Source organism: Megalobrama amblycephala, linkage group LG1 (genome assembly GCF_018812025.1).
Source record: "Megalobrama amblycephala isolate DHTTF-2021 linkage group LG1, ASM1881202v1, whole genome shotgun sequence".
In the NCBI taxonomy this organism is placed as follows: Eukaryota; Metazoa; Chordata; class Actinopteri; order Cypriniformes; family Xenocyprididae; genus Megalobrama; species Megalobrama amblycephala.
Genome location: NC_063044.1, coordinates 44,398,144 through 44,413,896, shown reverse-complemented (window position 1 = coordinate 44,413,896; position 15,753 = coordinate 44,398,144). Strand labels below are relative to the sequence as shown.

General features: G+C 36.0%; 1 protein-coding gene across 2 annotated transcripts; it reads left to right on the top strand.

Annotated features, from left to right (window-relative positions):
- The first annotated feature begins 5,825 nt into the window (after positions 1–5,825).
- Positions 5,826–13,664, top strand: zgc:163143 (uncharacterized protein LOC795946 homolog). 2 transcript variants are annotated; one of them, XM_048195014.1, is made up of 12 exons: positions 5,827–6,126; positions 6,216–6,417; positions 6,782–6,814; positions 7,772–7,974; positions 8,058–8,145; positions 8,293–8,328; positions 8,409–8,462; positions 9,056–9,289; positions 12,320–12,426; positions 13,016–13,181; positions 13,308–13,391; positions 13,488–13,664. In XM_048195014.1, exons 1-11 carry the CDS (start codon positions 6,056–6,058, stop codon positions 13,389–13,391), a joined length of 1,278 nt encoding a protein of 425 aa, XP_048050971.1. In that variant the 5' UTR covers positions 5,827–6,055; the 3' UTR covers positions 13,488–13,664. The 2 variants fall into 2 exon arrangements, with proteins under 2 accessions (XP_048050980.1, XP_048050971.1); XM_048195023.1 differs by lacking the exons at positions 13,308–13,391; positions 13,488–13,664 and having other exon boundaries at positions 5,826–6,126; positions 12,994–13,132.
- Positions 13,665–15,753: the final 2,089 nt, after the last annotated feature.

Below are 15,753 nucleotides of genomic sequence, written 5' to 3'. Positions count from 1 at the left end.
TCATGAACTTTCAAAAGATGGCCGGTTTGGTTACTTTGCTTTTTTTACGAGATTTCAAAGACAAAGGCGGTCGGTTTTGTTCTGTCTCTAGATTTCACTGATGGCTGGTTTTCTTAGGTTTTCTTAGGTTACATTTCTTAGGTTATGTAAGAAATGTGGTGGTGGGATTTTGTTCATTTATGAACTTTCAAAAGACGGCCGGTTTGGTTACTTTGCTTTTTTTACAAGATTTCGAAGACAAAGGCGGTTGGTTTTGTATTGTCTCTACATTTAACTTATGGCCGGTTTTCTTAGTTTACGTGATTTCATTGGTGGTGGGATTTTGTTGTGTTTTAAACTTTTAAAAGACGGCAGGTTTGGTTACTTCGCTCTTTTACGAGATTTCGAAGACATAGGCGGTCGGTTTAGTTCTGTCTCTAGATTTCACTGATGGCCGGTTTTCTTAGGACATGCTATCTCAGTGGTTGTAGGATTTTATTCTGTCATGAACTTTCAAAAGACGGCCAGTTTGGTTACTGCGCTCTCTTACAAGATTTCAAAGACAAAGGCGGTCGGTTTTGTTCTGTCTCTGGATTCCACTGATGGCCGTATTTTTAGGACACGCAATCTCAGTGGTGGTGGGATTTTGTTCTGTCATGAACTTTCAAAAGATGACCGGTTTGGTTACTTCACTCTCTTACAAGTTTTCGAAGACAAAAGCGGCCGGTTTTCTTAGGACACGCTATCTCAGTGGTGGTGGGATTTTGTTCTGTAATGACTCTTCAAAAGACGACCGGTTTAGTTACTTCGCTCTCTTACGAGATTTTGAAGACAAAGGCGGTCGGTTTAGTTCTGTATCTAGATTTAACTGATGGCCAGTTTTCTTAGGTTACGTGATCTCAGTGGTGGTGGGATTTTGTTCTGTCATGAACTTTCAAAAGACGGCCGGTTTAGTTACTTTGCTATTTTTACAAGATTTCGAAGACAAAGGCCGTCGGTCTCATTATATCATGAGATTTCACTGATGGTCGTTTTTTTTAGTTTATGCAATCTCAGTGGTGGTGGGATTTTGTTGTGTTATAAACTTTCAAAAGACAGCCGGTTTGGTTACTTTGCTCTCTTTCGAGATTTCAAACACAAAGGTGGTCGGTTTAGTTCTGTCTCTAGATTTAACTGATGGCCGTTTTTCTTATTTTACGTGTTCTCAGTAGGTGGTGGGATTTTGTTCTTTCATGAACTTTCAAAAGACAGCCAGTTTGGTTACTTTGTTTTTTTTAAGACAAAAACAGACAATTTTGTTCTGTCTTTATATTTCACTGATGGCCAGTTTTCTTTGGACACGCTTTCTCAGTGGTGGTGGGATTTTGTTCTGTCATGAACTTTCAAAAGACGCCCAGTTTGGATACTTCACTCTCTAACCAGATTTTGAAAATAAAGGCGATCGGTCTCGTTATATCATGAGATTTCACTGATGGGTGGTTTTTTTTAGGTTACGCAATCTCAGTGATGGTAGGATTTTGTTCTTGTCATGAACTTTCTAAAGTCGGCTGGTTTGGTTACTTCGCTCTCTTACCAGATTTTGAAGACAAAAGCGGTCTTTTTTTTTTCCATCTCTAGATTTCACTGATGGTTGGTTTTTTTAGGACACGCTATCTCAGTGGTGGTGGGATTTTGTTCTGTCATGAACTTTCTAAATTTGGCTGGTTTGGTTACTTGGCTCTCTTACCAGATTTCACTGATGGCCTTTTTTTATGTTACGCAATCTCAGTTGTGGTGGGATATTGTTCTGTTATGAACTTTCAAAAGACGGTCGGTTTGGTTACTTTGATTTAAAGCGAGCTGCTTTTTAAAAATCTAATTAGTAAACAAAACCAAATGGCATTGAAATCTCGTAATGGGAAAAAAAGGCCATGAAAGGAACAAAATCAATTCTCATTGAAATCTTGGAATGGAACAAAACTGACTGTCATTGAAATCTTGTAAAGAAACCAAGGAACAACACCTACCATCATAGAGATCTCATAAAGAAATAAAACTGACCATCATTGAACTTTTGTAACAAAACAAGGCTAACTGTCTTTGAAATCCCATAATGGGGATAAAAAACAACCATCATCAAGATCTCATGAAAGAACAAAACAGTAATTTAAATCTTGTAATAGAACAAATTAGACCATCTTTGAAACCTCGTAAAGGAATCAAATTGACCATCATTGAATTCTCTAAATGGAACAAAGCTGGTTTTTGTTGTGTCTTTTAGTTTTTTTTTTTGTTTTTTTTTGTGATGTCCAGAGTTGATCTGATTGTCTGAATATTTTATTGTCACCATTGTTGAGATTCACATACTGATTGCTCATATCGTCCACAAGCTTTTGGAATAGATCCGGTGTGCTCATTCTGGTGTTCAGCGGTTACGGTCCGGTCTTCTGTTACAAACAGAAGGGACAGAGACACTGGAATGCAGGTAAACAGGTGTTTATTGAACAACCAGATGAGTGAAACAACAGTGCAGGTAAGTGAATGGGGAATTGCAGGTGACTGGTAATGATAACTGACTGATACTGTCCTTTTCCTTTGCAGATGTAGCGGATATGGAGATTGGCGGGAGCAGAGAAGACACAGTATTCTATACATGCTACCCTTGGGAGATATCATTAGGAAGCAAGGCCATTAGAGAAAAGGCAAGATTTGCCCTTGAAATGGAAGGATATAATTTCAGGAGGCTGTCTGATATCAGACAAAGAACATGCAATTGGATACATGACATTAAATTCATGTTCCTGGAAGATGCTTTCAAACTGAAGTGAAGGCGTATATGTTTGCCTTCTGGATTCACAAAGATAAATTTTATTTTTTATTAGTGTTGATGGTGTTTTATGCTTGTTGTGGGTGTTTATTTTTTTCTTTTAAATCTAATTATCAAAAATAATCAAAATGTAAAGTAAAAAAGTACATGTAACTCAAACAAACATCACATAAATACATTTCACTTATCATGTTTGAGTAAAATTAGTAAAATTGGTTATGCAGTTTATTACTCCTGAATGGTGAGTCACTTTGATGACAATGAAAGCAGGTAATGAATAACATGGCTGTCTTTTATTCTTACAGTAATGCTTTTTGAAGCAATTTAGTGCGCTTAATTCCCTTCTTGAAAAAAAAAAAACATTTGTGCATTTGGTGTGTAACTTAGAAACAATTTAAACTAAGCACTCACAACTATTTTAGCAAATCAGAGCTGTGTGGGGTCTTAGTGAAGAAAATGAGTACATCATGAAACAATAAAAATATATTATATGCATATTACAATACATTATTATAGGTCTGGAAGTATATAGTACTGCATTAGTACAACTGTGCATTAGTACAGTTGTACATTAGTACAACTGTGTTCCTTTTTAGAAAGAAATGGAATCTGTGAGGATTTCCAGTCAGGATTTAGACCGTACCATAGTACTGAGACTGCTCTTGTTAGAGTTACAAACGATCTACTCTTATCATCCGATCGTGGCTGTATTTCTCTATTAGTGTTATTAGATCTCAGTGCTGCTTTTGACACTATCGATCACAACATTCTTTTAAAAAGACTTGAAAACTATATTGGCATTAGTGGAATTGCTTTGGCATGGTTCAAATCGTACTTATCTGACCGTTATCAGTCTGTAATAATTAATGAAGAGATGTCGTATCGATCACAGGTTCAGTATGGAGTACCACAAGGCTCAGTACTAGGACCATTGCTTTTCACTCTGTACATGCTGCCCTTAGGAGAGATAATTAGGAAGCATGGTGTTAGTTTTCACTGCTACGCTGACGATACTCAGCTCTATATTTCCTCGCGCCCTGACGAAACCTACAAATTCACAAAACTAACAGAATGCATAGCTGACATTAAAAACTGGATGACAAGAAATTTCTTATTATTAAATTCAGAAAAAACTGATATCCTAATCTTTGGACCAAAAACTTCCTCACGAAAAAACCTTGAATACTCTCTAACACTTGACGGGTGCTCCATTAAATCTTCGTCCTCAGTTAGGAACTTGGGTGTGCTCTTCGATACCAATCTTTCATTTGAAAGTCATGTTTCTAGTATCTGTAAAACCGCCTTCTTCCATCTAAAAAATATATCTAAATTACGACATATGCTCTCAATGACAAATGCGGAACAGTTGATTCATGCATTCATGACCTCAAGACTAGATTACTGTAACGCTCTACTGGGTGGTTGTTCTGCTCGGCTTTTAAACAGACTACAGTTGGTCCAAAATGCGGCAGCTAGAGTTCTTACTAGAACCAGAAAGTATGACCATATTAGCCCAGTTCTGTCAACATTACATTGGCTCCCTATTAAACATCGTATAGATTTTAAAATCTTGCTACTTACTTATAAAGCACTAAATGGTTTAGCTCCCCAGTACCTAAGTGAGCTCTTAATGCATTATAGTCCTTCACGTTTATTGCGATCTCAGAATTCAGGCCAGTTGATAATACCCAGAATATCAAAATCAACTGAAGGCGGCAGATCCTTTTCCTATTTAGCACCTAAACTCTGGAACAATCTTCCTAGCATTGTTCGGGAAGCAGACACACTCTGTCAGTTTAAATCTAGACTAAAAACACATCTCTTTGCTCTTGCATACACATAACACATTATCAATACATTAACATTTTTCAAATCCGTTAAAGGATTGTTACGCTGCAATAATTAGGTCGGCCGGAACCGAGAACATTTCCTATAACACTAGATATACCTGTACATCAGAATAAGAATGGCATCTACGCTAATATCTGTCTCTCTGCTTATCCCGAGGTTTTCCGGGTGCTGGATCCAGGCCGTATCCAGATCAGATGGAGAACCTGTGTCTGGACCTGACTACAACGCAGCCCAGGAGACAATGGGACTACAGATCCAGTTCTGGCTGCATAGATTTTTAAATCCCCGTATCCGCTTACAAATATATATATATAATCTATTTTTAATCTCTATAATAAAAATGTATAATTCAGATTTTGATCTCCATATCCATTTACATATATTATATATATCTTCCAAGGGGTTTTTTCCCTCCTAGGACTTTTTTCCCACGCTGGGTTTTCTCCTAGGGGGTTTTTTCCACCCCTGGGAGTCAGCCGACATTGGCTTAATGTAGCACCATCTTGTATATGTTACATATTACCACGCTTGTTTGTACAGCTTATTTTTAACCACTTCCCTTTTTTTCTGTGCGTCTAATATGTAAAGCTGCTTTGAAACAATTACCAATTGTAAAAGCGCTATATAAATAAATTTGACTTGACTTGACTTGACTAGTATGGAACTCTTCAGGTTTCTTCAGGCTCTTTTCCATACAAAACAACCTGCCTTTCCCCCGGTTTCACAGACAAGACTTAAGCCTATAGTCCTAGACTAAAATGCATGTTTGAGCTGTTTTAACGGAAAGCAACTTGCACTGCATACTTTAAAATGTGTCAGTGTGCTATTGTTTTGTCTCAAGATACACACCAGTAATGTTTTTTTCTAAGGCACATTTATAAAAGCTACTTAAATGCCCTAAATAATTGATCTAAAGTATAATCCCAGTTTAATCTAAGTCCTGTCTGTGAAACCAGGCAAAATTTTCTGCCTATATGTACTGGCATAACTGGTGCTGAATATCCTTTAAAGTGTACAACCATAATCTATGTTCCTGGTTTTCAAGAGTTACTGAAAAAAAAACAAAAAGAACAGCTGAAAAATACTACTAAAAGACTTGCAGCCAAACTACTCAAAGTGTCAGTTAATCTGAGCTCAAGTCTCATTTTGTCCGGAAGGTGGCGATATGTGTGTTTTCGCTTCTCGTAGGCAGACACCACAGATGTAGACGGAGCTGTAACTGTGATTGGCTCTCAGGTGTCTGTTTTGGTTTTTGGTGAATAGTCAGTGCACAGTCTGTTTGTTCGTTAATAATACGTCTTTTGAAATATAATACAACACAGCATTAACGATACGATAACCATAAAACAACATCTTTGATAAAAGCCATTAGAAAAGTATACAATCGGTAGATAACCTGAATGTTGATCCCGAAACACGATGGTGTTCATATGTTGTGCATATAACTGTAAAAACACTGCTGCGAGGAACAAGAGCGTCTCATTCCACAAGTAAGCGCAAAGCTTTCACTTTACATTATATTAAAAACTTCTTGACGGTATGATATTAAGTTCGTGTTCTCGTATTTGTTTTATTTCAGATTCCCGCTGAAAGATCCCAACTTACTGAAAAAGTGGCTTAAAAATTTAAGATGGAAAGACTGGAAACCTGCTCCCAATAGTAAAATTTGCTCTATCCACTTTGAAAAGAAGTGTTTTATTGTAGAGGGGAAGAGAACAAGACTTCATTCATGGGCTGTGCCGACCATCTTTTCATTCCCAAACCGTTATCTAGAAAGAAAGGTGTGTGAAACTTTTTTAAAACATAAAGCGAACGTGAACATGTGTTTTTAATGTGTCTTGTTTCATGTCACTGGTCACTAACTTTTAGGTTTTTCACTAGTTTAAATCATAAAGGTACAAGGATTTCATGCACACAAATGATATAAGCAATTCTTAAACAGTGGGTTTAGAATAATTATAAGATATTAGCTTAATTGAGGTTTAAATTAAAGCAGGTTAGAATAGTTGTTGTGTAATTATAGTATGTTACACCAGCACAGGACACTGGCTTGAAATTTCATGTAAATATCCATTAAAATGTCTTTCTATGTTACATTTAAATATATATATATATTTTTTTTACTTTCTGGTTTCTCCCCTACAGGTTCAAATCAACCCCAGAAGCAGAAGAGCTTTGGTGAGTTATGCAACCTTCTTTATTTGCATTTTGCATTATTAATTGTTTCTTTGAATTACATGTGAATGTATGTATTAACAGAGAAATTACAATTTTAGAAATAACTAAATTAACGTTTTAATGTGAAATTATACATTGAAAATATGAAACCATAAATAATAAAATATATGACAAAGTTGAAGCCCGCACTGATGCTTCATCATTTACACTAAACCAAAGCGGCATCAATGCAGCCTCTGATACTGAAGTGGGTCAGAGCTGCATATGTTAGTATGTCTTTCATTCAGCATTGCATCTTTACACCAAATTTGAAGGTGGCTCAGAGCATTCTTAACTCACCTGAGTATAGATTAGTGATGGAAGAAACTGAGCTTTTTGCAACTGGAACAATTGTTTTGAAAAAGGTTTCACTGTTCCAAACTGCAAAAACCTTACACACTGGCGGCACCTGCTGGTCAAAACCGTGTAATTGCAACAACAAAAAAAGCCCAAACACGCAAGTCATCTTTTACAATTTAATTGTAAATGTTTTCTTGGAAGAGAAATCTATTAAATGCAATCTAAAAAAATACTTTTAAATATTAAATGTTTGTATTTTTTTTTTTTTTAATTATTTATAGGGCTTGTTTTGTGGAGGGCTTGACTAATCATACTTCTTTTTTTATTATACAAATGTGCCATTAAAATGCCTTCAGTATAAAGCCATGTAGACACTGGTTCATTAGTTAATTGAGATTGAAACCATTAAATTCTAAATGTTTTGAAACAGTTATGAAGCCTTTACTGAAATCATGTGAGTCCGAATCACTGGTTCAAAGTAAAACATTTGCTACAGTTTTGAAGCTTACGAAGCAGTGTCTTGAATGCACCCATCACTAGCATAGATGCCTTTTGACTGCCTTCTTTATTAATGATGACAAAATTTTCCTCTTTGCTGTCTTTTGCTTGCAATTGAAGGGAAATGTTGGTGACTCAAAATCCTCCCTTCAAGCAGCACCTGATATGACAGCAGAAACCTCACAGACGTCTGACTCAGAAAAGCCTGAGCACAGAACTACAGACATGAGTTTACACCCGAATGATACAGAAAATAATTCCAGCCAGATGAGAGCAGACCCACAGAGTGTTTACACACAGCGGCTGACTGAAACAGAAAAAAGGTCTGCAGCTGCTCATCAGATGCATGCAATCTGTGTTGATGTTATTCTGTTTTAATTGTTATTCTTTTCATTTGCTTGTTCAGCCCACCATGGACCATCATGGGTGATGAAGCTCTGGACAGAAGCATGACTATACCCAGTTTCTTTCACAGTGGATACTGTTTGCCCAATGTAATGAAATTTTTTTTTTGATTATTTTTCATATAAAAAAACTTAATAAAGACAATTAAGACATAGTAATATTATTTTTACATTCCTGTGCACAAAAATGTGGTTCACACCAGTAACATATGTCTGTTGTTTTTTTTTTTTATTCAGAACATTCGCTGGACTGGAGATGATGAATTAAATATTGTAAGTAATCATGGTGTACTGTTGAATACATTTCAAGACTTCAAGTCTTAATTATGCATTTCCTATTATTTCTTATTCAGATGCCTCATGTGGCTTATGGCGTTCTTGGACAAACAAAACCCCACATAATCGAGGTAAGGCTGTTTACGTCAGAAATGCAGTGCAACTTTTATCATAAAAGGGTATCTGCTTGTAGCTAAGATTTCATCAGGAAGATTTAATTTGGGTAAGTCCTCTGGGGAATTGCATTTTTATGAAAGATGATGACAAGATAATCAGATATTGTCTTGCGTCATGCTGTGCTGTAGATAGTGAGAATGACAACAACCCTTCTGGATTGAGTACATTTTGTGTGTGTGTGTGTGTGTGTGTGTGAACTTTCTACATGATCCTATTTTCATAATTTGAGAGTTGTAATCATTTTTCTAATTCTATGAGAGTAAAGTCTACACCACAACTGTAACGATAAAAACACTGAGGAGTGCTATTGTTCGAAACACTTTCAAAATTATTTTTCCATGAACGGGATGAAGCTGATGAATGAAAAAACCATTTAAAGAAGCAGACAGCATAACTGCAGTATATTGCTATTGTCCCTTGATGTGGATGCCAATATAGTAATTGTTATAGTTATATTTGTTTGTGTTTGAGCCTTTATAGATAGTATAGAACAGAATAAGAACATTTAAACTGTAGCTGAATAAGAAATTTTTAACCTTTCACTCAGGTTAAAGAGAGGTGGGAATGGCTTGGGCTGGATGTTAGAGGCCCGTTCTCTCCGACAGTAGACAAGCACACGCACATCATGACTCTGACTGACTACCATTCCAAATGGGTGGAAGCTTTTCCTCTGACTCAGAAACTCAGTCAGGATGTGGCCCAGTGTCTTGCTGAAGTCATCAGTCAGCAAGGATACCCTCTCGGAATTCTCTCCCGGCTTCCCAGGCGGATCCTCTTGGAAGTAAGAGACACACAGACTTCAGCTCAGTAAGATTTAAAGAAAAAAGAGATTAATACTTTTTATTCAGCAATGGTGCATTAAATTAATCAAAAGTGACAGTAAAGAGATTTACATTGTTACAAGAAAAATCTATTTAAATCTAATAAATGCTGTTCTTTTGATCTTTCTGTTTATCAAAGAATCCTGAAAAGAACTGATCAAAGTTTCCATAAAAATATTAAGCAGCACAACTGCATATTTGAATGATTTCTGAGGGATCATGTGACACAGAAGACTGGAGTAATGATGCTGAAAATTCAGCTTTGATCACAGGAATAAATTATTGGAATCACTGGAATAACATTTTAAAATCTTTAAAAAATAATAATAAAAAAAGTTATTAATATTTCACAGTAATACTGTTTTTAGTGTATTTTAAAAAGAAATGCAGCTTTGTTGAACATTAGAGACTTCTGTCAGAAAATTAAAAAAATCTAAACCCCAACTTTTTAAAGGTGCCCTTGATTCAAAAAATGTATTTACCTTGGCCAGTGTTGGGCACGTTACTTTAAAAAAGTAATTAGTTATAGTTACTAGTTACTTCTCACAAATAGTAACGCGTTAGTAACTGCGTTACATCATTTTAAAAGTAACTAATTACCAGGGAAAGTAACTATTGCGTTACTTCTTCTTTTTTTTTTTTAAACATGTCAAATAACTTGAATGCCCCCAATATTAAATTTAAGTCTAAGAATAAGTTATTCTTGATCCGACTCCTGACATGATGCGCTCTTGCTTATGAAATTTCTCTGTACTCTACAATAGGTGTTGGTAGCCATTAAAGAAAATGTAGTTTCATATTTATGTTTAAATAGTCCTGTGTTATGTTTTAAATTAATTTACTTGATTATGAAAAGTGAACAGCATGAGTAAGATCCATCATAAGATGCGCAGTATATCGGAGTGGGTCAGACATGATTTTAAACACTTCATTAAGTTTTGTTTTGTAGAAAGCCTTTCTTTAAAGTGAATTTCGTTTTGTAAAAATTGTATCTTAATTTTAATCAATGTTTCATCAACCAATTGCCTGGATTTAATAAATAAGAAGCAAATATAGCAGACAATATAATCTTGGCAGGCGCGGGCGCGATCAATGGCGCGTGAACTGGAGCGCGACTTATAGGCTAAATAAACCGAAACTCAGCGGCTGCTTGCCTCACATACATGAGAAATATATCTATAGAAAGCTTGAAATATCTAAAAACGAAAATAAATAGGCTACTTTGATTATGTAGACTAAACCGAAAGAAATGTGCATTCTCTCTTAAGGCGCGCCCACAATGAGCAGATAACGAGAGTCAGCAATGTCAACTTCATCTTCACAGCCGACACTGATTAAGAAAACATTACTTTATTAATAAACAATTAAAATGTCTCCGTGCTGTTTTGGTCACATTCATAATTATTACTTTTGCCGTGATTTTATGGCAGGCTTTATGCGTGCGCTTGAGTTCTATATAGCCTATATTACATAAACGCATTATTATGGTTTATTCGCTCCAGTATTTAAGAAATTAAATTAATATAAATGCGATTAGTCAACTAACGGCTTAAATTAATAACTACTAGTCGACTAGAAAACTTACTTCACATATAGGTATCCAGCATGTCACAAAGGGTATTCTGGCTTGAGCTCGCGTTTCGCTCGCATGCTCACAGACACATACACACCGTTTATTATTATCAGTTTAAAATTATATTTGTGTATGGCTATCCGCAGCACAGACCAGAGAAAAAACTTTGCAGATCCTATGGCTGAGAGAGAGCCTACTCGGATGAAAACCGCTTCAGTGGGCTCAATTATAGTAACGCGGCATTTTTTTTGCCAGTAACGGTAACGGCGTTATAACGGGAGAAAAAGTAATTCGTTTGATTAATCGTTACTGCAAAAAGTAACGGCGTTAGTAACGCTGTTTATTTATAATGCCGTTATTCCCATCACTGACCTCGGCATAGTTAAATAACAAGAGTTCAGTACATGGAAAAGACATACAGTGAGTCTCAAACCCCATTGTTTCCTCCTTCTTATATAAATCTCATTTGTTTAAAAGACCTCCGAAGAACAGGCGAATCTCAACATAACACCAACTGTTACGTAACAGTCGGGGTGTATGCCCCAATATTTGCATAATGCCAGCCCATGATGTTCCCAACATTATAAAAGGCATTAGACAAGGGCAGCCAGTTAACGTCTGGAGCTGCACACAGCCGAATCATCAGACTAGGTAAGCAAGAACAACAGCGAAAAATGGCAGATGGAGCAATAATAACTGACATGATCCATGATAACATGATATTTTTAGTGATATTTGTAAACTGTCTTTCTAAATATTTCGTTAGCATGTTGCTAATGTACTGTTAAATGTGGTTAAAGTTACCATCGTTTCTTACTGTATTCACGGAGACAAGAGCCGTCGCTATTTTCATTTTTAAACACTTGCAGTCTGTATAATTCATAAACACAACTTCATTCTTTATAAATCTCTCCAACAGTGTAGCATTAGCCGTTAGCCACGGAGGACAGCCTCAAATTCACTCAGAATAAAACTTTAACATCCAAATAAATACTTTACTCACATAATTCGAAGCATGCATACAGCATGCATGACGAACATCTTGTAAAGATCCATTTGAGGGTTATATTAGCTGTGTGAACTTTGTAAATGCGCTGTAATATAGTCGACAGCTGGTGTGGCAGGGAGCATGCGATTTAAGGGGGCGGCGCCGAGTGTAAATCAGTGCATTGTTAATGATGCCCCAAAATAGGCAGTTAAAAAAATGAATTTAAAAATATCTATGGGATATTTTGAGCTGAAACTTCACAGACACATTCAGGAGACACCTTAGACTTATATTACATCTTGTGAAAGAACGTTCTTGGGCACCTTTAATGGTAGTGTGTATCTAGGAATTCTTTTATCAGTCATTTGTTTTGGAAAAACAGTTGAGTTTCATATCATTGATTAATGGTTCTCATTTTCTCTCTGATAGATTAATCGTGAGTTGAAGAAACGGCTGCGATTGAATGCAAACGCCTTGGTGATACACCACCGTCAAACTGGTTACATGGACTTGGTCACTGAATCACTTCTTAATGAGTACAGCATCATATTTTGAACTTGAGAAATGTATCCAATATGTGATGTGACTTGATTTAACAGTAATATTTGCTTCTTAAAGGGTTAGTTCACCCAAAAATGAATTTTCTTCATTAATTACTCACCCTCATGTCGTTCCAAACCCATCGTTCCAAGACCTTTGTTCATCTTCGGAACACAAATTAAGATATTTTTGATGAAATCGGAGAGGTTTTTTATCCAAAGAAAGCAACGTTATTACTACATTCAAGGTCCAGAAAAGTATTCTTGTGGCTTCATAACATTAAGGTTGAACCACTGTAGTCATGTTGACTATTTTAACAACGTCTTTACTACTTTTCTGGACCTTGAATGTGCTAATTACGTTGCTTTCTATGGGGGATAAAAAAAACATCTAATCTCAACATTTCATCAAAAATATCTTAATTTGTAAACAGAACAGAAATGTAATTTTGGGGTGAACTAACCCTTTAACAGAAATGATATTTAACTATTTCATGATCAATACATTTTTTATAATGGTGGAAAAAATTATATTGTAAAAATATATTGTTTCTACATGTCCAGCATTATTTAATGCATATTTCAGGATGCTGGATGAGCTAGTGAAGAAACACAGCAGCATCTGGCACATCCACCTCCCTGCTGCCACTCTGCGCCTCTGCTGCACGAATCACCCCGCTACCAAAGAGAAACCCTTCACCCGCATGTATGCCAGTGACCCGCCATTCTCGTCATCACCCAGAGAACTGCCTGTAAGCCGCCATGTCACTCATAGTTTACAAGCTAATTTTCTTGATTTGTACTGTACTGTAAATTGACACTTTTGGCAGTTTGGTTTACTTATTCTTGTGTGTATCTTGTTTGGTTGCTCTCTATAGTACAGTGCTACTGATATTCGCTTGAGTTCTTTTGTTATCCCAACCACTGAAGCCAATAATCTAGGAGCTGTGTCAGAAACTTAGGTAAGAGCCCGGATTAAAAATAAAATGGGATTCTGTTGTTTGATTGGGTATCATTTGTGACCATAAATGTGTTGTCTTTTCTATCCTGTTTTTCAGGTGCACTGCTTGAGGGATCAGATTTTTTCCAAGTAAAGGAAATAAAAGTTTTGTCATGTTTATATGACCTCATGTTTTTTTCATGTACATAGACTGTAAGTAGAGAAGCAAGTTTGCACTGTTGCCTTGTACAAATATTATAAAGAAATAAAATTATTTAAAAAAAAAGAAGCAGCAGTGTACTATGTTGTCTTTCATGTCTTTTGTTTGTCCCTTTTATATTATACTGTTAGGTACAGATCTCAAATTTGATTGGCGTTTCAAGATTGATGATATAAAGTCATTGAGAAGGCATTGAGAAGTTTTACTGTTTGTATCACTTTGCTTGTCTGTTTTTGTGCGTTAACAACAGACTGTGAATTTTAGTGGTGGGACTTTTACAGAACAACAGATGAGTTATACAATACCCAATGAGTTAGACATTACCCACATTATATAGTTTATTTACTATATGCTAATTAGATAGATCAAAACCTTAAAAGAGTAGTTCACCTAAATATATTTGTCATCATGCATTTATTCTCTAGAACACAAAAGAACATATTTTGAAGAATACTGGAATCCAAACAGTTTTGACTTCCACTGTATGAAAAAAAAACAAAAAAACACTTGAGACTTTTATAAAAATATTTTCTTTTATGTTCCACAGAAGAAAAAGTTATACAGACTTGAAACGACATGAGGGTGAGGAAATAATGACAGAATTTTCATTTTTGGATTAACTATCCCTCAGAATAGCACTTAAACTTGTAAATAAAACCATTTTTTTTTGCGCCAGTGACAACCCAGCACTTCAGGTGGCGCTATAGAGCAGTTTCGACCCTATAAGTGAACAAAGAAGAAAAGCTGCAAGCCACTAGTGATGGGAAGTTCGGATCATTTTACTGACTCGGACTTTTGAGTCTCGTTCAACAAAATGAACGAATCTTTTTTCGAGTCATTTCGTTCATTTCGTTCATTTTAGCAAAATGTAATTAAAATGTTACGTGTTACTTCCCCAACACATCTACTACTTATGCAAACGTTGATCCCACTACAAACAATACAAAACTACAATGCTATAAGATTCAGAAATGATTAATTCATTACCTGGGTCTTCAGTTTATGACAAGCTGATTAAGCTCACCTCACCTCTTGTCTGACAAGTCTTCGGGTTTAAGTCATTCCTTAATGACGTGACAGGCAGTCCCATGCTAAACCAATGCAGTCTGAGCCGGTAAGAGAATTGATTAGTTCATTTCATGAGTCTTTCGGGTTTTGAGTCGTTCCTTAAACACGTGACAGACCCATACGCTATTTCTGACATTTCTGTCACTGTTTTTGTTACTGTTTCTTGAGGATCTGTGGTGTGTTATTATAAATAAATAAAGCCCTGTTATAAATAAAATATTGATTAATTTATCTTTTTGACTGTCTATCTGTAAATAAACACTAGGCTATATAATAATATAATAATCCAAGCCTACAATACAAAGTATTTATAGCCTAGTTTGTTCATTCCTAGTTAGCCTTGTTTGCTGTTATAATAATTGCTTTTCCTAGGCAGACTTGACATATTGGTCTAATATAAGAAGATTGCTCAAAAAGGACATAATGACATAAATTAAAAGCAAATAACATTTTGAATTTGAATTATTAATGTTAGTTTAAAACATCAAGGTTATGATAACTTCAGCTTTAACAGTTGTAACACAAACTCAAACAAAACTGGAGAGTTAACGTTATTTACTAATAAATATAATGTGCTTGGGTCACACAGCATAGTGTATGGGTATGTCACGTGATTAAGGAACGACTCAAAAACCCGAAAGACTCATTAAAAGAACTAATCAATTCTCTTTCCGGCTCAGAATGCATTGGCTTAGTGTATGGGTCTGTCACGTGATTAAGGAACGACTCAAAAACCCGAAAGACTCATTAAAAGAACTAATCAATTCTCTTTCCGGCTCAGAATGCATTGGCTTAGTGTATGGGTCTGTCACGTGATTAAGGAACGACTCAAAAACCCGAAAGACTCATAAAAAGAACTAATCAATTCTCTTTCCGGCTCAGAATGCATTGGTAGCGTATGGGTCTGTCACGTGATTAAGGAACGACTCAAAACCCGAAAGACTCATGAAATGAACTAATCAATTGAATCATCAGGTGAGCTACTTCTAGCAGTACAGAACCTGTAGAATATTGCACATGCGCGACTGAACGAATCACCCCCCGAGACGACTCGTTCTTCCCGAGTCACATTAAAGATTCGTTCAAAATGAACGAA

Coding starts and splice junctions, on each gene's coding strand:
- zgc:163143 (XM_048195014.1), top strand. CDS start 6,056: ATGGTGTTCATATGTTGTGCATATAACTGTAAAAACACTGCTGCGAGG. Junction 8,329..8,408: donor GAGATGATGAATTAAATATT/GTAAGTAATCAT, acceptor TTTCTTATTCAG/ATGCCTCATGTGGCTTATGG. Junction 13,182..13,307: donor CATCACCCAGAGAACTGCCT/GTAAGCCGCCAT, acceptor TGCTCTCTATAG/TACAGTGCTACTGATATTCG.